The 26,636-nt window shown below is 30.0% G+C and overlaps 3 protein-coding genes across 3 annotated transcripts; all 3 read right to left on the bottom strand.

Moving 5' to 3' along the window:
• Positions 1-7,657: 7,657 nt before the first annotated feature.
• LOC124931382 (purple acid phosphatase 2-like) lies at positions 7,658-9,806 on the bottom strand. Its single transcript, XM_047471833.1, has 6 exons — positions 9,450-9,806; positions 9,142-9,345; positions 8,705-9,046; positions 8,255-8,614; positions 8,064-8,185; positions 7,658-7,964 (listed from the first exon to the last, which is right to left on the bottom strand). The coding sequence occupies exons 1-6, from the start codon at positions 9,645-9,647 to the stop codon at positions 7,766-7,768; spliced, it is 1,425 nt and encodes a 474-aa protein (XP_047327789.1). The 5' UTR covers positions 9,648-9,806; the 3' UTR covers positions 7,658-7,765.
• Positions 9,807-14,397: 4,591 nt separating this feature from the next.
• LOC124928764 (protein SHI RELATED SEQUENCE 1-like) lies at positions 14,398-16,065 on the bottom strand. Its single transcript, XM_047469012.1, has 2 exons — positions 15,777-16,065; positions 14,398-14,708 (listed from the first exon to the last, which is right to left on the bottom strand). The coding sequence occupies exons 1-2, from the start codon at positions 16,063-16,065 to the stop codon at positions 14,398-14,400; spliced, it is 600 nt and encodes a 199-aa protein (XP_047324968.1).
• A 4,289-nt stretch (positions 16,066-20,354) lies between these two features.
• LOC124932983 (coatomer subunit alpha-1-like) lies at positions 20,355-25,930 on the bottom strand. The gene is made up of 4 exons (XM_047473702.1): positions 25,815-25,930; positions 25,332-25,573; positions 24,228-24,722; positions 20,355-23,522 (listed from the first exon to the last, which is right to left on the bottom strand). The coding sequence occupies exons 2-4, from the start codon at positions 25,537-25,539 to the stop codon at positions 20,569-20,571; spliced, it is 3,657 nt and encodes a 1,218-aa protein (XP_047329658.1). The 5' UTR covers positions 25,540-25,573; positions 25,815-25,930; the 3' UTR covers positions 20,355-20,568.
• Positions 25,931-26,636: the final 706 nt, after the last annotated feature.

Raw genomic sequence — 26,636 nt, 5'->3', positions numbered from 1 at the left:
GAGTAAATTAATTACATTTAAAAACGTGACAAATTAATTAGAAAACTAAACTAATAAGTTAATAATATGGCTACATATCATTTTATTTAAAAATGTGATAATTTATTTAGAAAAATAAAATTAATATGTTAATAATATAACAAGCGTTTTGTCTATTAGAAAAAGACTTAAATGACTAAAATTTTGATAATTCGAATTCATTATAATACAATTCAAAATTCGAACCTTTATTTGGTGAAAATAATATAAGTTCGAGCATCAAATAACACTCGATATTTTTTAAATAGTAATGATAGAAAATAGAAATACATTGATAGAAAATTGTATGGAATTATGTGTCATTATTTAATTGAATTAAAAAATTAATTGGAGATATAACTTTTAGATTTTCAATCCAATTATGATATCATAGACAAAATCATTCTCATAAAAAATAAAATTCAATATTTTTTCTCCCTATCATTTTTTTTTTAACTTGATCCAACTCAAAGTAACATATTTCTTTATTTTTTAGTTGTAGTTTGTCTTCTAATATATATATATATATATATATATATATATATATATATATATATATATATTTTTTTTATCATTCTAAAATTTGATAATCTCTGCCTATAGAGTAAATTTTTCTTTCATTTATTTTGTTAGTTGCTTTTTATTTATTTGTGTTGTTTAATATATTATGCCGTGAATATTACAAAAAAAAAAAAAAGTAATCATTCAACAACAACAATATTCATGATGCCATCTAACTTGGCTCCGACCATCGGCTAGTCAAAACATTCCATTAGTCTACATTGCTGACAGTTTGATTAGTTTATATGAAAATAATTAATGAAGATTGAGCAGTTAGAAGTATATATATATATATATATATATATATATATATATATATATATATATATATATATATATATATATATATATATATATATATAACTATATGAAAGAAATTAAATAGCACAAATAAATTTAGATGGAAAAGCTATATTGATCCATAATGAAATGTACCCTCGTTTAAAACATGCTTCACAGGAGAGAGGGTTGGTGTACATATGCAAAGCTTGTAGTTAGGACCCAGTTGAGAAAGTTGCAATAATAAATTAAAAGTACAGTAAATAAAGTGACAACAACCATGCTCGAACTTAATTTACCTATATTTATATTATTATTTTTTTATTGTGTACATTTGCACTAACTTCTAACAAATCTTGATAACAATATTTTTTTTTTTTTTTTTTTTGTCTAGAGTGGTGTTGGGAATTGGTCTACATGTGCAAAAGTATTATAAGATAAGTGTTATTAGGACTTGTGTTAACTTTTCAAAATGAAGTCTTGAAATAGGTTTTCGACAAAAAAAATTGTGAAATAGGGTTCCGACAAAGAAATGTGAGATTGTTTCTGAAAAATCGTGAATGGTCTAGAGAAAAGAAAATATAAATCGCAATAAAATAGTGTAGTTGGAAGAAATGGGGATGGGTGATATGAATATGATTATGGAGATGAAGTGACAAAAAGAAAAATGTAAGAATTGAGTTACAGACAGAACGAGGAACGAAACTTGTCGGTCATGGTTTAGATTATTTATATTTTTAGTCACTCAAATCAAACTCATCAAATTAAAATGCGTAAATTCTAAAAATAATACTTAATTTTTAAAAAATATGTTCAAAACGTTTTTAAATATTATTTTATTTAAAACGTGATAAATTAATTAGAAAAACGAAAGTAACACGGTAATAATATGACTAAATATCATTTCATTTAAAAACGTGACAAATTAATTAGAAAAATAAATTAATACGTTAATAATATGATAGACGTTTTGTCTATTTGGAAAAAGTCTCAAATAGCTAAAATTTTGAATAGTTTAAGTTCGTATAACACAATTTAAAATTTGAGCCTTCGAGCCTAAAATAATAATGGATCATTTTTTTTAAACAGTGATAGAGAGTGAAAAAAAATATCAATAAAAAATTAATAAATTATATGGAATAATGTGTTATCTTTTAAGAGAATTAAAAATTTAATAAGATATATTTTCAAATTTTCAAACCATATGACATCAAACACAAAACCATTCCCCCACAATTTTATTTCTTTTTGTCAATATTTGTCATGATTCTTATGATTTTTTTTTTTTAAATCTTCATTCAACTCCTGTTTCCAAACAAAGTAACATATTTGTTTATTTTTTGGTTGTAATTTTTCTTTTAATATAATTTTTTTATCATTCTAAAATTTGATAATATCTGCCTATAGAGTAAATTTTCTTTCATTTATTTTGTTAGTTGTTTATTTATTTATGTTGTTTGATATATGACACAAATTGTTTTTATTTACGTTAAGAGTGCAAGAAACAAGTATCACCATATTTACTATAAAACCAGTATTTGAATAACAATAATTGTGAATTTATTAGTTACAAAATCCAAATATTTTATAATAAAAAAAACAATACCAAAAAAAAAATCATTCAACAACATCCTCTCAACATTCATGATGCCATCTAACTTGGCTACGACCATCGGCTAGTCAAAACATTCTATCTGCACTTCTAGCTATTTGACATGCAGTTAATTAGTTTATATAAAAATAATTGAAGATTGAGCATAAGACTGAGATAAATAAATATATAATTCTATAGAAATAAATTAAATAACACAAATAAATTTAGATGAAAAAGCTATATTGATCCATAATGAAATGGAGTACATTAGGATATTATGTACAATGTTTTCGTGTAAAAATCTTCATTACACGAGAGCATTGTATTATACTGCTTTATGGAGGGTTGTTGTACCAAACATGTAGTCAACCAACCCTTTTCGAGAAAGTTGAGATAATAAAAATACAGTAAATAGAGTGTCGGCAGTCTGCTCAAACTTTACCTAGTTATATCTATATTATTTTAGTACATTTGACTACCTCCCAACAAACATTGATATTAAGATTTTTCAAGAATTCATGAAATAGGTTCATGGCAAAAAATCGTAAAATATAGTTCAAAGAAAGAATCGTGAGATTGTTTTTGAAAATTCGTGAATGATAGTAAAATTGGAAGAAATGAGTAATTTATAATGTGAAATGATTATGGAAATGAAGTGATAGAGCGAAAAATATAAAATTGAGTTACAAACGGAACTGAATAGGCATGGTTTCGTATGGTTACAATATTTTAGGTGTTCCTCATTTTTTTTTTGTTATACTTTTTTTTTAAATAACTCAATTTAATAATATAATATTTTGATTTATTTTGATTGATAGTCAACATGGATAAAGGGGTGGATTGAATGGATAGAAATGTAAAGTTTAATTAAGACGTATCATCATTAGCATTTTTATACATAATGTTTGTATTTATTATAGTTATTTTATAATCAAAATTAATAATAATATCTCAATATTTATTTTATTATATTTTATTTAATTAAAAAGATTAAAAAATTTATATTATATATTTTTTAAATTTTACAAAACATTAAGTATAACATAATTTAATAAAATAATAAAATTTAAACCCTTAATAACTCATCATATTAATTATATATTTTTTTTTATCTAAAAAATGAGTTGGAATGATTCAAACTTTTTATCATATATTACCAAATTTCTCGACAAATTACCATATATATATATATATATATATATATATATATATATATATATATATATTATTATTTTAAATTACAAATAAAAATTATTAATCAAATATAAAAAATATAAAACAAAGTCTTTAAAATATTATATATTAATGTTATATCAAACACATCTCAGTTAAATATATCATTTTATTTCATGTTAATAACATATATTATAATATGGTATAATTTTTTTATTAAAATATTTCATATTTAACTTTTCTAATATTTTTTAAATAATTTTTTAATATAAAATTATTATAATTTTTTTCATTTCAATTTATTTATTATAATTTTATTATTAATATATAATATTTAAAATTAATTATATAAAAATTACTATATTATTATTAATTATTGTAATTATTTATTAAAATTTTATTTCATTAAAATTATTATTAACTATATTTTAAATAATTCTTTGATATTATTTAAATAATTGAAATAACTTTTTTAATAAATAAACTAAAATTTTTATAATTATTTTAATTATAAAATAATGATTAGAATAATTATATATATATATATATATATATAATATTTATAAGAAAAAATGAACATTATAAAAAAATAATTGACATTATGGAGTAAGAGTGGACCTATTTTACGATTCAATAGAAGTCCAAAGAGTTGAATATGATCTCAAATAAGTCTAATAAATGAATTCAATTTAGAGAGGAAATTGATGATTTATTTAATATGGGATAATCAAATCAATATAGTGAGATTAAACATATAAAATAACTAAATTTATTCTCTTTATACTCCTTAATACAAAAACCATAGTTAGCCTGCCCTAAAACTCATGAACCTAATACTTGAAATATTCATATATTGTATTAATAATATTATAATAAAGATCAAAATTTGTCTTAATTTCTCAAGTATGTTTCACAATGTACTCCATTTCAATATGTATCAATATATTTCATCTAAATTAAAGTTCTTTCTATATTCTAATATATAAAAATAATTATCTTATCTAACGGCTCAATCTTCAATTGTTTCAATATAAACGATTGAGTATATACTTATGGGTATGGCAGGTAAGAGGGGTAAAAGGTTGGATTAGATAACTTGTTAAATTAGTTTTAATTATAAAGTTATTTTAATTTATGTTATTATATCAATAGTTTAAGGACTATTTTGTAATATGTAAAAATCCAATTGTAAGATCGGGAACAGAGTAGATCCGAAATTTGAGAGTAAGATTTGAACTCATAACCAAATAAAAATTATCAATTTTTATCTTAACCATTGTGCTATAAGATTTTATGTTTAAAAAATCAATAAATTTTAATTAAATATCTTATATTTGTAATAAATGGGCTGCCCTATGGGTGGGTTGCCCTAGCCCGATGGCTTGTTGGGTTTACCCTAGGGTCAGCCCTGATTGGGAGATAGCCCGGTAGGATTCATTACATTTTTTCTATTCTTGTTCTCACCTATAGAAGCATTACACAATCACAAGTTTTTCCACTTGATTATTATGGTATCAGAGTTGGGTGAAATTTCTTCTAATTCTTTGTCTAGTTTTTCTTCTAGTTCATCAGATATTACAATGGATTCAGAAGAAGTAGTCACTCAATAGCTACAAACGGACAAAGATCAAGATTCGAAAGAAAAACTATTAGGCAAGACGGTATGTGGAAGTTAAGAAGAAACGCGATAAGAAGAATAAATGTGATTTAAAGGAAAAACAAAACCTAAAGAAAAAGAAGAAGAAAAGAAATCTAGCCAAGAAAGCTGAAAAGGAGTTTCTTTATGTGGGAATCAACGATCAACCAAGTATGACGATTGTGACTGCACTCTTTACAAGGCAAAACTATCTTAAAATGATAATAATCGATACAAATGAAACAAAACAGATTCACTTGTTTGCGTTTGGATTCTAAATTCACTATGTGCAGTGCAGACACTAAAGAGGATTTTGTTCATCTACCTGGAGCTATGAGAGACAATTAAAAGACGATATCAAGTAAAAAATTAACAAAAATTCTTTCCATTTACATAAAAACATAAACTCACTGAAGCAAGAATCTGTTCTTGAAAAATATTTTCCTACTATGAATAGATGGTTGGATGAGTATTATTGTATTAAGCTACTTCCAAGATGCGACTATAAGATTAGGGTTAACAAATGTTACCAAGTTTTTTATCAAATTGAGAAGGACACAATGAGACTATCCCAATTTCTTACATGCTTAAATGAATCTTATGAAAACATTCGAAATGAGATTTTTTTTTTCTTGCACCTGATATTAATTGAGCTTATTCAGTGATATTTTTAACCATGAACCAAATGAACATTCGACAATATCTTATAATGATTCAAAGAAAAGTAATGAAATGCATTCAAGAACTCGCTACCACGGTTGAAATGAAGGGACACTTAAAAAAGATCTTGTATATAGTCTCATGCTTGTATTATCTGGGATGTTAATGGACAACAATGGTGAGTTCATTTACTTTTTTTTTAAATTTTGAGATTAAATTGTTATTGAAACAAAATCATGGAAAAGTATTGAAATTTTATTTGTTTCTAATTAAGGCAAGTATTGTACAAATTGTCTTACAGTTTTCTTTATAATTTTGTGGTGTAGGACAAGAAGCTGTCGTCAAGATCGAGTGTGCATTAGGCCCTTTACTCAACAAACTGCCTTCAAAAGCCAATCCATTTGGAACTTACACTATCTGCAATCTTGAAGAGTCTTTAACGGGATTGTATTGAACGGTGATAAATATCTTTTAATTTTTAAACACTTAAATAAATCTCATTTTGAAAGTTACCACAATTTTAATATTTTGAATGGAAGACAAATTATTTGAAATATCAATATTCAGTGACCCACAATATTGAAACATCTCCAAGTTAGGATCTGAAAATCTGAATGGAGATAACAAATCGTTATTAAATGTTGTTCTATACAGCCTTTTTTTTTTTTTTTATCTAGATTCATGTTTAAATGATATTTACTTGTACAAGAAAGGGTTGATTATAACCCATATGTTACAAATGAGGTCGATAAGTTGTCTGTCATTTGGGTATTATTACTATTATTATTATTATTATTATTATTATTATATTCAAGAAAAAGTAGATTATGTACCCTCCCTCTTCATTTATTCAAATATGTATCTAGCTAAGATATAGTTACAAAATATATTATATATGAGTTCTCATTTATTTAAATAAATGAGAACTTATTTGTATTCTGCAAATAAAAATTTATTTTATTTTTATAAAATCAAAACAATTTATAAATACTTAAAAAAATAAATTGTAAAGTTAAATTAGAGAGCTTACTAATTATTTGCACATCAATAAGTCTTAAATAAATGCTCAAAGAATAAAAATACAACAACAGTCTTATAAATAATAACAAAATACTTAGTTATGAACTTAATTAATCATACTTTAATTTTATTTGTAACAGAGTTATAAAAAAATGAGTTATTAAGTGAAAAGATTTAAAATTTATAAATATTTAATAAGTAAAAGTATTTTAATAAATTAATTAATTTGATAATAAAAAAAGTATATATTAAAAGTATGATAATTATTACAAAATAATTAAAAATTACATTTCCAAGATGGTTGCAATTCCAAGATGGAGCTGTGTGAAACTATTGTGAATGCTTCAAATTTAATTGTATTCATTCAAGTCACGTGAAATTTAATTGTTCACTTTAATAAACTCACAAATAAATCAGGAAGCACACATGTTTGGAAATAGTTAAGTGGACAAATTTTGTTTCTTAAATAAGTGTCGACTAAGGACTAGTTTGATTCAAGCTAAATGTCTATTTGATTTTCAAATGGGTAAAAGTGTTTAATACACTTCTTCATTTTGACTTATTACTAACTTAATTTGTTACATTTAATAAACTGAATTCAATTATGGAGAGTATGATATTTAGACACAATACTGAATAAAATACTTATAAAAGCATGATAATTAAGTTCACTACCTACTCTCTACTCAACTAAGGGAAATCAAAGACAATTTTACAAAGGAAAAGATAAACATTTTATTAACGAAATAAAGCAGTCATTTTAGATCACACAACAACATGAATTCATCAATAACAACCCACATCTTTACGGGATGGAGGATCAATCAATGATCCTCGCTTGTAGAGTCATCAACCGGATGCCAAAACCGGTTGAAAAACCACAATGTGTCGGCTTCAACTGCATAACCGTCTTGATTCCTATGCCAACCGTAGTAAGCATGGGTCCTATTTTTGATGTCAAACATCGCATGCCCAAAACTAGCCTCCCGAAAAGCAGAGTACTTCGGTTGCGGCTCACTCATGCTGCAAACAAACCAATATATATAGACTATAGTAAGACTCATTGCATACAAAAATTATATCCTTTATACCAAACAAAAATAAAATAAAATAAATTCTAACTTTGTAGCCAATCCTTCGAGGTTTCCACCATCCCCAATTGTGATATAAACCGGAGCAGACATATCTTTCACCGGAGTACAAATCCCATTAACTACATTATAAGCCACGTTCGAAATCCGTTCCTGCAAATTAACAATAATATCGATAAATTGTAAAATTGAATCAAATTGAATTCAACTAATAAGAATTACCGATCGCTCGTAGGCATGAACGTGTCCTGCGAAAACGACATCAACTTTATACTTAACAAACCAAGGCTCGTACATGACTCTCATGGATTCACCCTCCATGTAATGGTAATTGTAACTATTGTACCATGGAGAATGCATAAGAACAATTAACCAGGGGGTTTCACTCCGGTTAACTTTTGGTAGCTCCGCCTCCAACCATTTATATTGAGGAGTATATTTACCATATGCAGAATAAGATGACAATACAATTATGTAAGCAGAAGCTCTCTTTATAGAGTACCAAAATGGTTGTGTGCTTCCTGATGCTCTGTATGGAGTCTTATAACGATGACTAAATGGCTTAAAAGGCCTTGTTTCACCCTGCATTACAATATATATAGATTACGATTTTGTTTAAAAGGGGATATTGATGGATGGGCAATGAATTCATATATATATATATATACTTACAATGGTGGGTTCGAAATCAAGTTCGTGATTTCCAGCAGTCCAAATCCATGGTTGATATGCAACTGTTCTTTCAGTAAATCTTCCCCAAGTATCCCATCTAACGTTATCATGATTTGGATAATTATCAGCGTAACTTAAATCTCCAACAAATAGAACGGTCTGTCCTTTTGTTGGGTTATGTTCGTAATGAGTTATTGTCATGTTTGAATCGAAGCTCTGACCAAGATCCCCAATTAGACCAAACGTGTAAGGAACGTCAGGACCGACTTGAGGTGGAGTTGTGAACCAGAATGTTCTTGTTGTGAGTCCAATTCCAATTTTGTAGTAGTATTTTGTATCAAACTGCATGCACAAATCAAAATCAAAATCAAACCAAACCCATTATCAGAAAGAAAGACGATTAATTTAAAAGATATATATATATATATATATCTGACCTCTAAGTTCAAAATGGTGCAGTGATGAATGAACCCAGAAGTGTAATTTAAGTATTTGTAAGTTGTAAGTTTGCCTTTGGCTTTATGAACAACTTGTTTGTGGTTTTCTTTCCAGTAAAGAACTAGACTTGAACCGGGTTCAGATTGGGTTACCCATGAGACGATAACCCCTTTCCCCTCGTGATCTCCTTGGGTTATATGTACCTATATACATACATTAACAGTAAACCCTAACCATAGATCAGGAAATCTCCAAATAGAGAAACAAAGTGAAATCAAGAAACAGAGAGATAGAGAATATAAGGAACCTGTTGAGGGGCGTTATAACCAAGAGGAATGCGAAAGACGTCACTGTCAAGAGGCATATCCACCGTCTTCTCTACCTTTCTAACGAAGGTGCTTGTGGTTCCGCCATTGGAGAAAGCAACTTCATTCAGCAGCAGAAGAAGAAAAAACAGAGGAACAAGATAGGACGAAGAAGAAGAAGAAATACCCAATTGGCTCATCTTAATTAGCTTCTCTCTAATCTCTACTAATGAGTATTGTTCTTCAATCTATTTATAACTACTCGGCCAGTTAAAATAAAATAAATTAAATCTATTTCCGAACTGAATATGGAGAATATCCAAATTAGCTTCGTCGAATATTTATAGATATGTCAACGGGATTGAGTTTCCCAATTCAAAATTCCCGATTCCCTAGGGGTTTACAAGGCCTTGTTTGGTTATTTTTATAACGTGTGGATGATGATCGAGGAGAGGATGATGATGATATATATGGAGAGCTGAGAGCTGACTTTCTGGAGTAATTATTGTTTGAGAAAATTCATGATTAAGAAACGACAGATTGGCGCCTGCAGCTTTCACAAAACGAGTTAATTTAATAGTGGTAAATATTTGAAAATAAGTTTGAGTTATTTGGGTTTCAATTATTAACTTTTGTTTAATTATAGTGAATAATTTAAAATAAGTTGATTCAAACGGACCTCAATGATTTTACTAATAATTTAAGCAATTAAACACATCATTGCAAATAAAATCAAACCTAAATTACAAAAAATACATGAGTAAGAAAATAAAGGTCATAATTTTAATTTATTAATTTAAATAAGTGAATAATATCATCATTTTTAATATACATATAACTTTAAAAAATATATATATATATATATTAAATTATTAAAAATAAATAATATTTATGATTTAAGAATTCACAAGGATTATAGAGTAGCTCAATTTATATTTATTATTCAATTGATTCAGTATTTAAATTTTGCAGGCAATATATAAATATCTGGGAAATTAAGTTCTACTGTATATGTATATATATTAATTTGGCCCCATTTTTTTTTTTTTTTAATGTTGAAAGTAGTATATTTTATTTATAAAAGGAAAAGTTATATATAATAATAAAAACTTATGAAATTTCAAATCATAGATATTATATATAATAAATCAAATAAGTAATAATATATATTTATAATTTTTTCAAACTCTTTTGTAAGGAAGAATGAGAAACAGCAAGCCATGAGTCAAACATACAGCCGAAAAAGTGGGAAATAAGTTCAAGGAAAAATCTGATAGAATTATTAATATTTAAGCCAGTTATTTATTTATTTTTTAAAATTTTGGAAATTAGTAATTTTAGAATTGCCAATTTCTGAATCAAACATTTTCAGAAATTTTATTTATATATATATATATATATATATATATATATATATATATATATATATATATATATATATATTAGGTTCATTGAAATATATATTCAAGGAAATTACATTTGAAAATGAAATATTTTAAACTTTTACATATTTTCACCATTTTTAAGTCATTGGATCCGTTAGAAATTGGTGTGGGAAAAAAAAAAATACAAGAATAAAAAAAATATAAAATGAACCGGGTTTTGTTATTATTTTATGGGAGATTTTGATGGATTTTAAGAATTTGGGGATTGTTTTAAAAATACTTTTGAAATTTGTTGTTTATAATGGTAGACGACAGGTCAACTCAATTATTTCTTGCAGCTTTAAATGTATGGGACAGAAATTTAAAGGTCTGAAACTACATCTAGGACTTTACTTCATTTAATAAATAATTAAAATACATATATACTGGCATACTGCCAAATGTGGGGGGATAAATGGATCTTAAATATAAAAATGCATTTTAATCATTTATATTATTTTTTAAATAACTATTTTTTTATCTAACAAACCTTGTTAATAAAAAAATTCGTATGCCCATTCCGCTGGTGTCCACCACTACTACCGTAGATTGTCTTGTGGACCATTTCTGCCATCCTTAAACTAAAACCATCATTGTTTTATTTATTTATTTATTGTTTTTTAACAAAAATTCATATTAAAGATGGCATTGGAAGGTATGGAGTTTGAGAATCTTCATAAGAGTACAATTTGATCCTATTACAAACTATATAAGATATAAATAATATGAGAATATAAATTATAAAAACTATAATAAATTATTTTTATTTAAAGTATTAAAAATGATATATATATATATATATCATTTCAATTATGATGATCTTTATTAGACTTTATTTTTATAATTATTATTAAATAGTTCTATTATTACTATTCTTATAATTGAATTTCTATCATATTAAAAAAATTAATTTGATAATTAATAATTATATCTTAAATAGAAAATAAGACTTTAATATAATATATAAAATAATTACAAGATATATTTTCGCATTATTGGTGTGAATATATTTTAATTAGCTTAAATAATGAATTGTATGCAAATAGAATATAAAATTATTAATAATATGCATAATTTAATTTAACAAATTTATTCATGAGACAGCCGTCGATGAATGTGGATTCTAGTATAGCTCACATAGAATGTTGATTGGGACTTGGGAGAATCCAATATTGATTAAGAGGCCTCGAAAGCCCAAATTATTATTGATTAAGAGGCCTCGAAAGCCCAAATTATTATTGATTAAGAGGCCTCGTAAGCCCAAATTATTTATTGAGCCCTTATAATTTTGGGTTCACTTTTGTCAATTGTTTATATATATATATATATATATATATATATATATATATATATATATATATATATATATATATATATATATATATATATATATATATATATATATATATATATATATATATATAGTGGTGTGATTTATTAGTGAAATGAAATTCTTTTAAATAAATTTAATGAAATTACTATTTAAAATTAAGAAGAATGAAAATATGTTAATCTATATTAATTATGATGGGAAAAAAAAGTTTATAGTAACACTTCTGACATTCTTAAATAATTCTTAATTTTGAGAAAAACAATTTAAATTTGTTGGTAACAATCTGATAAGTCACCCACACTCATCTTTTCAAACATCATATATAAATTTTAATTTTAATTGGCATGGAGATAAGTTGGTAGAATGCTTGTTTAATATGTATCTCTATTTTCTTTATTTTATTGAATAATTTAGTGAAATTTCTCTGTCTATTTATTAATGACATTTAAACTTTGAAGTTTAAAATATTTATAGTAACCTAAAACACCTAAACAAAGCTTGTAAACATTGTTTTAATTAGAATCATAAATTTACTTTCTTTATATAAATAAATATAAATTGATGAGGAAAAGTCCTTTTTTTTTAAAAAAAAAAGTTGGAAAACTGTAGAAGAGATAAATTAATTAATCTAGCTAGTTTTTATAAATTGAGGAACTGTAGAACATTAATTCATGGAATAGGATTTTAGGGGCTTTAGCTCCTTCCTGTTACTGGTGTGCTGATACAGTATTTGTTTGCACTTCACATTGATGGGATGTTAACAACTAATTAATTAGTTATTCAATACAAATATTATAAAGAATCTTCAAATTAATTTAAAATCTATATTTTCTGTAAATGAAAAAACTATATTTTATTAATAAACAAGAAACACATACATGGAAGCACACACAAAATTTCAGATAAAATAAAATATGAACAAGAGAGGAAATAAAATAAAATTATTACTTATAAGTTTTCCATTTCTCTATCCAGCTTAGCAATTAATGATCATATTTCTTTTTTTTTATCATAAAATAATCAATGCCTCCCCAGTTGGATCTTCCTATATTATTTATCTTTTCTTTTTTTAAGTTTAGTGCCAATTACCCTGATCAGACAAAAGTTCATTGATATTGTTTTCTTTCCCACCATGCATCAATATTGTATTCAAAATTTCATGAATAAGAATGGACCATGCATTGTATATTTGGAATATTAATTGCGACGATTAAAAACATTTTAAGTTTAATTATGGTCATTTTTCTTTCTTTGTTTTTCTTTTGAAAAAAAAAACAGGGATCCATATGTTTATCTATTTATTGGTCATGTTGATTAACTACAACAAAAACATTATAAAAATATAGTTTTTCTTCAAATTAAATAAAACACTTTTTATTGCTTCATTTAATTGTGAAGATCGAAACCAAATGTTAACCAAACAACAAAACTAATTAAGTACAAATTATGAAATGATTGGCCATAATTAACAATAAATAAAAAAAAACTCAAGAAATATTGAAGAAATCATCACACAAATAAAGTGATAAAAATGAAATATCTGACTAATTGCAAACATTCAACGCTCAAACCTCGTTACAATCTAAGATATTAGAATGTCGAAAACTCAAAAGATTTTGTATATTGTAAAACCGCATTTTCAGTCATAAAAACATCTCTATGAATATATTGTATTCAGAGTGAATTATTATTTTTAAAAGTGAACTCCGAAGAATGATAATATGTAAAATGAGTGAAGAATTGTATGCAAAAGAAAATTGTAAACATCCCTAATAAATTTGAGTCTTTTTTTTTAAGTTAGACTTTTATATTATTTTCATTTATTATTGACACCTTGTATTACTATGATTTTGTTTTTCACCTTACTTGATTAGACTTTTTGTTATGTTTTTCACCCTATATTGCAAGCAAATGGAATCACTAACTCAAGGAAATTACTAGGTAATTGTAAGAAGGAATGATGATTGAGTGACATGCAAAATTAATTATGGCTTATTGTTAATTAATTCATGAACGTTATTTAATAAATCATACATAAATATATACATATATATAGAGAGAGATTGGGATGGGATGAGATGGGAATATGAGATGTGGAACAGTTTTTGAAATTGCTTCAAGATTAAGACTGGCAAGCACAAATTAAGGAAGGAGGGGTTGAATAAAGTGTAATAGTAATTAATGTTGTTATAATTACCAAGGATCAGCAATATTGTAACATCCAGGTGCTGCATGGTTACGGGGTTGATGATCAGGATCACGGTCACGGTCACGGTCACGATCTCGATCAGGATGATGATCATGATCATGATGTTGTTGATCATTATCAGAGGGCCCTTGATCATAAAGAACACCCTTGAAGACATGACCTCCAATATTAACAGCAGTTTGATATGCACATTGTTCCACCACATTATCTTCAGATGACATCATTCTCACACACCTGAATGTCGCCATCAAGTTTGCTTCCGCTGGAAATTGATCCCCACTTTGCATCCCTGTTCATTATAATTACACATGTATACATAAAAACTCCAAAAACCTAATAAAAAAAAACCCATCTATCCAACAAATATGTGTTATTGATCAAATCTATGTAGGGTTTACAGTGTAAAACAGTTTGTAAAAAGAACCCTAAACCACAATTTCACAACAGATCCACTTATCATTCCCCTTTCAAATAAAGAACCCTAGCTAGAAACACTTTTCTTTTTTTTTTTTTCTTTTTGAAAGGGAAACAGTTTTTGGAACATTATAAGAAATACAAGAGGAAAACTTATGTTTGGAGCATTATAAAATCTGAATCAAAGAAAACCATGAAAAAAGAAAACATCATAAGATTCAAATAGAGTCAGCCCTCCATAACTCGAAAAAAGCTAAAATCAACTTAAATCTCGACTCAAATATTTGTACATAACTATACTATCCTCATCATGTTCATTTCAGGGGGAAAATCCTACCTTGTTGGATTTAAATCATATTATTATTTTGAAAAAAGGAAAAAAATATTTGAATTGTTAATGTAATAGATAGACATGAGGGGTTAGGGTAGCTAGATGTTTATTTATTTATTTTAAAGGTAGATTTGTTTAGATGAACGAAAGATAGCTAAATAAAGGCATTCTTCTGAGTTGTATGAATGAATAAGAAAGAAAACCCTAATCATGTTAATAATAAATTAATTAATTAATTAATACGCCTCAACGCTCATGAGTACAGAAAGAGATGAAAGCTGTGTATAGTTAGGGTTTCCCCTTCCTCTCTATGCAAGAAGGTGATCAATCCTCCCCATTTACAGAAGTTTGCATAATGATTACATATGTTACAAAAATTAAAAATTAAAAAAATAGGGTTGTGATGATCCGAAAAAGAAAATCAATCATTATATATTGAAAAGGAAGCCAAATAAAATAAACAAACCGTGCAATCTGTGAATCAAACACGTGTATTTCAGATCCCTAACCGTTTAATAAAAAAACCAACGATTACCTAATAATCCTCGGACATAGGTTTCGGATGAATAATATTATTATTATTTTTTTGTGGAGAGAGAAAGAGATCGATTTAATTACCTGAGGAATTAGTGGAAGAAGATAGATTGAAGGGTTTGGTTCTTTTAGGGACGGGAAGTGCAGATTGTTGGGTTTCAAGGTTCGAATGTTGAAAGAAGTTGGGCTGCCGTGGACGGCGGAGAGAGAGAGGGATCCAAGTGCTTTTGATATGAGTTGCGCATTGAAAACCTCTGCTTTTGCAACAAGTTCGACATCTCATATATTCACAGTCTTTCTTAGACTGATTCCCACATTCTTGACATCTTGATGAAGAACTGCTGCTGCTGCTGCTTCCTCCTCTAATCATCATCATTCTAGGGTTTTAACCAGAACCAAGTTTAACCTTATATATTCAAGTGTGGTGTGATGAGATCTGAGGGGCCAAGTAAGCTCTACCTTTTACACTTCGGTCTTTGTCATGCATTGATGATATTACTTCAGTACTTTTTGATTTTATACTGTGTTTTTTTATAACGAGACCAAATAGACCAAAAGGTTACGGGTTCCATTCTAACCGAGGGTACTTTGAATGAAAACGGATGATTATACAGCGAATGTTTAAAAAAAAATTATAGCAATGGATGAAACATCAAAAATAAAAGAGTTTGAATTTAATCTTAACTTGTATTTAACTGTTTGATTTTGTGATATATGAACTAATTAACAAAATTGTTGTATCATTTAGAAAAAATAACTGTGAGACTTTATTATGAGCAAGGGCCGGGACATGATTATGGGGAGAATAAATAAATAAATAAATAATAATAATAAAAGAGAAAGAGCACTGAGCACATGTGAAGGGTTACGGGTTCCTAATTCCCACCCTGATCAAGAATTTAGAGTGTGGACAAACCTACTAACATTTTTTGTCCTCTGGATTTCTGTGGTCCATGTTCTTAGATCTTCACCTTAAAAGCTATGGCTGGGAGGAGGCGCCTTTTTCATTTTACCAGAATAAGTACAATTGTTTCTTTCCTCTTAATTTGCCCTAATTATAAGTAAGCTTCTAATTAATGAGTTAGGGTTATTATACAACCTCATTTTCAAATACAATCAAATCTCATATTTTGTTTTGAGTATAAATCTGGAAAAATGGGAGCTGAGTGAAAAAAAAATGTAGGGCATGTCTTATTGTGGGTTAATTAATTTAGGAGGGAGATTAGGTAAGGAAGAACAAAAGTATTGATTTCAACCTAACCAATATCCACATATATAGCAGATCAATATATATGATCAGGTGGCCATGGTTTATGAACCTTTGGTGAAGAAGAAGTTCACAATAAGTAAAATATTCTTGAAAAAATTAAAATGAGAAAGCTAGAATTTTTTTTGTGGAAAATAAACATTTAAGTTACATAAAAATGTCAAAGTATGACCAAAGAAGGGACATAGCAATGTTTTTAGGTATTTATTGATTAACTTGTGATAAACAATGTTATAATTTTCTTGTATTAATTTATTTTTTCCACCATATATACCATCTTTATAGTATACCGCATTAATGAAAAATAGTGTTCATTTAAAAAATGATTACCTTCATGTATAGAATGATGAAAAGAAAAAAAAAATCTTAACATATTATGAATGAGAGATCATGGGAGAATGACTTGGCCTTCGATTCATATGAGATATTTTCATGTGGTGCCATAACATCCAAAGTTGTTATACTTTTGAAGCATTAGTAGGGTTCAGATCGGGTTAGAGAGTTTGGTTGTCAGGATAGTTGATTGAACAATACTAATCTAAACATGACATATTGTTTGGTAATTTGGGTCAAAATCTTTAGTCTCACTTGATCTGTTTATTTGTAATTGACCCAAATCGAATCCGACTCGATTAAATTGATTCAAGTCGAACTAAACCCGATATAAGTAATATCACATATCCCTATTTCAGATTAAAATAACATAATCACAAACAAAATTAAATGTTTAAAAAAACCCTTCAAAATAAATAAATTAATGAATAAGAAATGACACATAAAACCCTAAAAAAGAAAAGTGTAAAAATGAGAGGATTTACTAATAAGATTAAATAGGTGAATCTGATTTCTTCATTTTTGTCCTGGTCATATTTTTGTGTATGAGTCAGAAATTCTCACCCCCTCTCAGCATCACCATCCTTTGTTACAATTCCAATCTACGCCAAAACCATCTATCTGTAAACCAGACTTTGGTTTGCAATACATACATTTTTCGTTCGGTTAAATATTTACTCAGGGAGTTCTATTTTGCGCGCACTCACCTCAATCAAATTGTTATCATATTGTTTTAGCTTTTTACAAAATAAAAAAATAGATCATCCTGGTACACAGTTCATGCTCTCCCTCTGCTATGTCTGGAGTAGAGAATTGCCCAAAAGTTGTGGTTCACAAGTATATATAGATCATCTCCCGGTGTAGTTCATATATGGTGCCGATCGAGTTCTTTGATAATCTTGATATATATTTGCCCTAATTTTAGCAATTTGAATAGTTGTTTGGTGGTTCTTGTTATAATAACTTGAATATATATATAGCTAGGACTTGAAATGAAAAAATATATATATTAATTGACAGCGCAATAAGGATTGAACAATGACATGGCAGTAGTATATATCCTCAACAGTAGAATGATCGATCCAGCTAGCCGAGTGTAACCTTGTTCCTGGTTTCTCGGTCATGTATTATAAATAGTACGTACGTAGGGACAAGTTACTGTAAAGGAAAACCCATCATCTACAGTACCATATATAATATTACTGCTTGCCGTTAACTGTCGTCCCGTGGTAATTTACTTTCACCTGCATCTACAGTGAGTGCAAAGAAGGAATATATATATGCTAGTTAGTTAGGGTACCCTAAACCCTAGCTAAACCACCGCCTGCACTAGTAATAATTTTAGTAGTTATATATATATATATATATATATATATATAGTGATTAATTAATTAATCTTAATTAGTTTAGATTTGTTTGTATTATTAATTACTTAATTATGTCAGTTTGAGAGATAGGATTATATATAGGAGGACTTAATTATGTCAGTTTGAGAGATAGGATTATATATAGGAGGGCTGAGTATATGATGATATATGTATATGTATGTACAGTAGTATTACAATGACCCTTTTCTTTCCATGTTCTGCGGCAGATTAAAAGGTATTATTGGATGCATGGTCCATCTATCTATCTCTATATATAAACAACCCAAATTAATATCCATGATGAAAGTACTTTGATGTAACATCTAACTAATTAATGTCATCCTTCTTGTTTTATATGATTTATTTATTAAATACTTAATTAATATGTGTCCTATATCTCTTACAATTATTCCTTCCCTTTTTATCATTATTAATTCTAACTAATTGGAGACTATTTTTGAAAGAAACCTAGGTTTTTGTTTGAAAAATATATATTTTTTGTAGGAGCTCTTCTGTCTGTCTGGGCAAGCCTCTCCCATGAAGAAGAAGAAGAAGTCAAGTTCATTTCTTCACTTTGAATCCTTGATCAGACATTGATCACGAGGATCATGATAAAGATTTGGTAACTAAGCTTTCTTCTAACATACATGGATTAGGACATTTAACTGATCAGTTGATAGATGTCAGTTATGACTTTTATTATTTTATTTAAAAAATAAGACGTTTTTTCATTGCACAGAATAAATAAATAAAATAAGTGTAAGTTATGACGTCCATTAATGTAGTCACAAGTTATAATCCTCCCTCCTGATAACAAAATAAACTCTAAGAAAACACCACTGAATAAAATAAAATATAATTAACCAATGTTATGAGCGCAGCAGTCACTAATAGTTTTAACTTCTGGCTTATCAAAATCACAGTGAGTGTAATGGAGGATATTACCAATAATTCAAAAGTGAAACATTAGAAATGCAAATGATCGATAGATAGTGGTGTTAATTACTAGAGTAAAAAAAAGAAAAACATATTTACTATAAGAAAACCATCTTCATGTGCACGGACAAGACCATACACAAGAATCATATATAGACAATATTTTAGTAGTAGTTTAATTTGTGTTTGGTAATCACAACAAATACTGCACAGCTTATTCCTATATGGTTGTTCCCCATAGAAAGTCTTTTTTTTAATATTAGCATATATATATATATATATGAGCAGATTACCAAAGCATTTGATAATTAGAGTGAAATTAATTAGTTGAATGCTCAATTCATGAATACCATCTTTATATATTGTTTCCTTTGGATAAGAAAACAAAAGGAGCCACTTCTTCCAAGTATGGGAAGATGTCCACTCATGCATCAGAGATAAGTTGTTTCGAGGCATTTTGCCCATCCGTTTCCAGTTCTAACTAGAACTCAAGGAGGTTTGTGTGTCCCGGAGCAAGAACCTTGTAAAAATTGCATATGATCATAGAAAAGTTGGTGAAATTCGAATCTGACTCATGGATTCATATCTAGTTGAGAAGGTTAGCTAATCACTACGACACCATACCAATAAGTTGGTGTACCCGTGTTACACATTTGCCGGTCATTTCCACACTGGATTTGTTAATTAGGTATATATCTATTCAAATGAGATAATGTTGTTAATTAAGTATATATTCCCAATTAATGATTTTTTTGCATGTTTAACTAACTAACTATATATTCATCTCATGGATGATTATTCCCTCTCAGTGATATGAACACAACAATATCTCAGTCAAAAGAATATGAAATATGTTTATTACATCAAATATACTATACTACTTACAATGCAGCAAGACAATATAATAATGATTCTATGAAATATAGCTTTGCAAGCATTGATCTCTATGTATATATGTATATCATCTATCTATCTATCTGACCTGGGAAGGAGAACAGAGCAGCCCTGAAGCATCACCACCCACAATGGCAATATCACAAACACTGCAAAGATTTCCTTCCTCGCTTGGCAAGAATCGGGATCCACAATACGGGCACACGACATCTTTCTGTCCACGGTAAATAGGAACGTAATTCGCCCCGCAAACAACAAACGGATTTCTGAAGTCGTACTTCAGCTGCACGACGTCCGTCATGTTTCTCTCCGAAGCCTGAAGAACCTGTCTCGCAGACTTCGCCTGGCTTTCGTTAGTCGGGTTCGTCTCCAAAAGCCGCCTCGCAAAATGCGCCGCCGTCGCCAGATTCTTACCTCTGAAGCAAATGTTCATCGCGTTTTGTAACGCCAGTCTCATGTGCGGAGTCTGAAGGTTACAGTTTGTGAAATAGGCGGCCAGCTCCTGTTGTCGGATTGGGTCCTCCTTCATATCCTTCCTCTTGATCTCCATTTTCAGAGCCAGCACATACTCTTTGGCTATAACTACTAACTCCTTAACTTCGTCAACCCCCCTTCTCGAATCAACCACAATCAAAGGAATCGCATGAAGGATATATGTGAAAAGACGAACAGCCTCCACGAATTTTCCGGATTTAGTGGCTGCGTAACCTGCTTTCAGTTTCTCTTCTAACTGAGAGAAGTTGAGTATAGGCGCTGGGGGAGCCCTAGAAGAAGAAGAAGACTCGTTGATTCCACGCTCAAGTGCCAGCAATATCACCGGAGAAGACGATAATGCACGTAAGTAAGTGTGGCTACCGGAATGCAGATCAAGAAACATTTGCCTCAAAGGTGCGAAATTCTTTATACACAACTGCCGGCTCAACAACCGCATTGCAGTATCAAAGTTTCCGGCAGCCGCGTGCTCAGCCGCGAGAGAAGATTTCTGCGTCCAGATTTGGCTTACCGGAGTTCCAGGACTGGGAGCAACAAATAACGAACGAGAACTCACACCCGCAGAAGTCGCCCTCGGGGTGGAATCAGCCTCCGGAGGAAGTTCAAGATCTTCAAGGTCCCATCCTCTTTCCTCGTCTTCTTCATCGTCCTCCCCGTGGTTCAAAATTGCTTCAAGATCATCACCATCCACATCAGTAATAATGTCCAACGCTTCCCCCCAGTCAGCATCCTCCATCTCATCTTCTTCTTCGTGACCAGCCTTACCAATATTATCCAAACCACCTTCAAATATACCTTTCATGACTCTCAAGAGAGGCCAATCTCCGCCGCTCAATAAAGGTGACGGCGGCATCAAAAGCGAAGGCCCGTCCTTTCCTTCGGGCAAACGAGGAACGCTATCTCCTAACTCAGCAGCAATCCGTTCGGCGACGTCATGGAGGCCGTGGGTCGAAGCGGTGACATAAGCTAGAGGTAAATGGCCGACGTTCTCCAAAATCTTGACGCGTTCTCGAACATCGCCGAGATATAAAGCGTTATGAAACTGACCCATAACGTCGTTCTTCACTTCAGCGATTTTTAGCATTTTCGTTAGTTTTTCCGTGTTTCCAGTAATAAGGTAAAGAAAAGATAACCTCTCGAAGTTCTTCGTCCTCTGATAGGCGTACTCGACGATTCCGGCGTTTCCTTGTCGAAGAGCCTCCACTCCAAGCCTATACCAATGTTCCTTTTCATCGATCTCCTTGGCAGAAGCAACGGCAATTTGAATGTTTCCACTCTCAAGAGCCAGATTGAAACGGGTTCTTTCGTCCTTGACAAAATGAAGAGCCACTTCAGGAAATCCCTTGTGCTGCAAATAAGCAATCATAGCCTGACCACAGAGCTGGGAGTTTCTTATCATGCTCATAACATGGTCATATTTCTTCCTCATCAAAGACAACTTGAAGATATATTCAGTTGAATCCACTGTTATAATTCTATTCTTTCCATCCCTGTCCAAGCAAAAGATCTTATTTCCCAAGACCTTTGTGATGTATATAGGGACATCAAGAGTCTTTATTATTCCACAGTCTCCATTTGGAAGGCAATATTTCATATGATTCAACGTTGTATATATGAAAACACCATTATCGTCCCAAGCTCCACTCTTAACACGGATAGACTCCTGAAGTGTGCACTGATGCACCAGTTTCTTGCTGGCAATGACAATAGATTTTTTGCTGAGCAAGGCGACATTCTCCATATCGTTCGACCAAACAATGTATTTAACAAATGGAGTCTGTAGTTCACCGATGACGAGTCTCTGTTGCAAATCAAATATAACTACCTTATCCTCTGCTCTACAAAGCAAGTTCCCAGTTCCGGCGTAGAATATGGCATCCGCAGCAACTGGGATACTGCTTTTCTTGACAACCTCGTTCTTCAAATTCTTGACCAAGACTTGGTTGTTACATTTGTCAAGAACAGCAAACCGATTTCTGGCCATGAATACAGCTGATCCACCCGAGCCCTTTTTAGCCTCTTGTGCAGTATCAACTCTGCCTATACTATCTTTCGGCACAATGTAGAGCTCGTAAGAGCCACCGTCAGCTTCAGAACAGATGAGAACAGTGTTTTCTGTAGGACTATATGACAAAGTTCTAGGTCCTTGGTTAAGGGTTGTAGAGCCAGGGCGTCTAATCGCGATAACTTGTGTATCTTTTTGAGTTGAGAACTCGTAGCACCGTAGGAAACGTTCTTTTGTGTAGAACATTATGTCTCCGCTCACGGAGAAGGCGGGCCTTTCTCTTTCTAACTTGAATACAATCATACCATTGTCGTGGCCAGCAGCCAACAGATTCGTTTCGGGGTGAGCAACAAGAATCCAGAAACGGTCATTCTCACGACGACAAGTATGAACGACAGTCCTCTTGGTTACATCCCAAATACGAATACTCTTGTCTTCTGAGTTCGAAACGATTATGTCCTGTTTGGCGTGAAACATGACACATGAAACATTGTTCATGTGCCCTCTAAGTGTGTCCACTTCCCAAGCCTTGGTGTCTGTTAAAATGAAATTAGTAAGTCATATTGGTTGGAAGAGTAAGATCAAATATAAGTGTCAGCCACTCAATAATTCATCATTTTCATGTTATTACCAATTCCCATAAATTGTTTTAAGTTGTTTATAAAGAAAATCCTGTTTCATAAAATGTTCAAAAAATCCTACCTCAATAATTTCTCAATTTGACTTTCTTTACCACTTATATATCATGAGTAACACTATGTTTACCCCAAGAAATAATGCTTTGTTTTATTACCAGTTTGCCAAAAATCTTAATGATTTAAAAGACATGATCCAAAAATAATTGGATCATGATAGAAAAAAGAAATCTTTATACCAATTGAAGCAAAAACATTAATTACTCTATAATTTAGAACATGATAAAAAAATAATTGGTTTGACCGAATTAAATGAAACAACAAAAAAGACATTGTATTTTGGATGATGATTAAAAGAAAAATATTATACCAAACGATAACAAATCATTTTCAATTTTATTTTTGGCAATTTTCCAATTAGATCGTGATTGTGTAGATTTGGACAAAATTCTAGTTTCTAAATAGGCGCTATATTTGTTATTCAGAGAAATTATGCATGTCAAAAGTAAGAGATGTTTTTCAAGTATATATTCTAAACCAATGATAAAATACTAAATATTGCCAATTTGGTTATTTGTATGGTGATTACCAGATTGGAGAGCTTACCATTCATGCGCCACAGCTTCACCTGACGGTCATCTGCTCCAGACACTATAAGTGGAAGGGATGGATGAAATGAAGCCCAATTGACTCCACGGTCATGACCTTCCAAGACATACTTAACAACAGCATCAACCCCACCAAAAAGATCAGAATTCATCTGAGTCAATCTCAAAATGTCATCCGCAGGTGAGACTGTCTTCTTCCTGAGGGCACCAATGTCCCAAACACGTATTGTCTGGTCCAATGATGCTGACACAACAAGATCTTCTTTGGGATGAAAGGAAGCACACATCACATAATGATTGTGTCCGGTCAGCACAGAAATACAAGTCCTAGACTGCCAATTCCAAATTCTAATAGTTTGGTCATCGCTTGCACTCACAACCCAAGGATACTCATGATGGAACTGAACTGTTCGAATATAATCAAGATGTCCAAGAAGGGTAAAAAGACATCTATGAAGTTTGTAGTTCCAGACCTTAATCTTGTAATCATCACCTGTGTATGTATAGTATACACCCACCCATGGTTATACACAACAGAATATAAGATAAGCAGAAATTAAATATTCTAACAAGGAACTAAGATCACGCACAACAAGATATTGTAATAAACCAATGAATTTCAAACAGGCACGCCACAAAATGTATGTTGGGTTCACAGTTGTAATGATAAAATGACTTGCCAAGTCTCTGTAAGTACATCATTGAGCAAACAGGAACACTGCCAAAGCTCAAAAAGGATTCCAGTTTTGATGTAAATTCAGGTTGAAGTTATAATCTACTGACAGATTGACACATTTTCAATATATATAAGCAATACGGCATTACTTTAGCTTATATTGAAAATGTGTCAAAACAGTATGTAGATTATAATTCAGACAAAAAGGTATGTATCAGGGACAACTACACTGCATATGGCATGAAAAATCTCTATCACAAAGCTTCATTTCAGACGTTTCTCATTGTCTTGTAATAAATAATAAAGCATCCACACATATAAAAGAATCAAATTATCAGAATAACAATTATTTTGGAACGCCGTTGGAATGGCATGCAATCAGCACTAAGAAGAACAAAAACTGAAATCCGATGGATAATTGAGTACCTCCAGAGACAAAAAGCGGTTGAGATTTGTGGAAATGAACGCCGCGAACAGGGCCATCATGTTCTTCAAATCTATCAATGAGAGTCCCCATCCGATAATCCCAGAGCTGGATCACACCGCTGTGTAAACTCGCTAGGATCCATGGCCTCTTGCTGTGGAAACTCAGTCCCTTCACTCGATTGCTCTTAGTCTCGAATTTCGTCAACATTTCCTCCGATCACAAAGAAGCCAGCCTTGTCAAACTACAATAATCGAATCGAACACACTCATTGCGACGTAGAAAACAAAAACGATTTATATGCATTTGTTGATTAGAATGATCAGCAAGAAATATATATATCCTAGGCGATAGCATAAACGTAATTAGAGACGCAAATTGAAGATCTAGAAAATCGAAAGTGACAAATCCAAATAACTGTGTAGCTTGGATCGGATAAGTTAAACGGTGAAGCGAATGTGAATATGAATGTGAATGTGACTCACAGTGGTAGGTATAGCAGCCGGCCGGAGATCGTAGATCGGTAATGAGGCCGGAGATAGAATCGATGGTTATATTTACGTCGTCCTCGCTGGCAGATCTCCGGTGATTCTGGTCTGCTGCTGTTGGAGAGAAAGAAAAACCGATGAATAGCACTTTTTTATAACAAGTGTTTCATTTAGTTGCGGTTTTCTCACTAATTTGATTAACAACCGTTGGATTGGAAATTGACGGTGACGATGTTTCGAAACACATCATATATACCAAAATTGGTAGTATCTAATTAATAATCAAACTTTATTATTAATTGCTGCTCAATCACGTAACTTGGATCTTAATTTTAAGGGTCGGATCAACATTTACCCATTTATTATAAATAGTCTTGTCTATGTCTAAACTGTTTCAAATATAAATATAAAATATTTAAAATATTATATTTAATATCAGAAAGGACAAATAATCCCAAATAAAGTTGTTCTCTAGATTTTTAAAAAAATTAATTCAAAATTAATTTTCTAATTAATCATTTCTCAAACAAGATCACTCATTTTATTAATCAAAATATTAAAATACCCTCTATTTTAAATTATTATTTTTTATTTTATTCATATATATCAATACCTTTAAGTCTTTTTATCAAAAATAATCATCACCCCTTAAAATCATCATTCATCATTACTTTTTTTCCTCTCTAGGTTTTTTCAAAAACCTCAATCCAAACAAGGCCTAAGTATACAAATTTACTGTTTTTTTCAACTATTAATTTTTTTCTTTTTATAACTTTTTAAAAAAAATTATAAAACTTTTATTAAAAATAATTATTTTTT

Source organism: Impatiens glandulifera, chromosome 3 (assembly GCF_907164915.1).
Source record: "Impatiens glandulifera chromosome 3, dImpGla2.1, whole genome shotgun sequence".
Lineage (NCBI taxonomy): Eukaryota > Viridiplantae > Streptophyta > Magnoliopsida > Ericales > Balsaminaceae > Impatiens > Impatiens glandulifera.
Note: the sequence above shows the minus strand (reverse complement) of the source record. Positions and strands in the feature narration are given on the sequence as shown.

Coding starts and splice junctions, on each gene's coding strand:
- LOC124928764 (XM_047469012.1), bottom strand. CDS start 16,065: ATGATGATTAGAGGAGGAAGCAGCAGCAGCAGCAGTTCTTCATCAAGA. Junction 14,709..15,776: donor TTCTTCCACTAATTCCTCAG/GTAATTAAATCG, acceptor TGTAATTATAAT/GAACAGGGATGCAAAGTGGG.
- LOC124932983 (XM_047473702.1), bottom strand. CDS start 25,539: ATGTTGACGAAATTCGAGACTAAGAGCAATCGAGTGAAGGGACTGAGT. Junction 24,723..25,331: donor ACCGCTTTTTGTCTCTGGAG/GTACTCAATTAT, acceptor ATACATACACAG/GTGATGATTACAAGATTAAG. Junction 23,523..24,227: donor GAAGCTGTGGCGCATGAATG/GTAAGCTCTCCA, acceptor TCATTTTAACAG/ACACCAAGGCTTGGGAAGTG.
- LOC124931382 (XM_047471833.1), bottom strand. CDS start 9,647: ATGAGCCAATTGGGTATTTCTTCTTCTTCTTCGTCCTATCTTGTTCCT. Junction 9,346..9,449: donor GTTATAACGCCCCTCAACAG/GTTCCTTATATT, acceptor GTATGTATATAG/GTACATATAACCCAAGGAGA. Junction 9,047..9,141: donor GCACCATTTTGAACTTAGAG/GTCAGATATATA, acceptor TTGTGCATGCAG/TTTGATACAAAATACTACTA.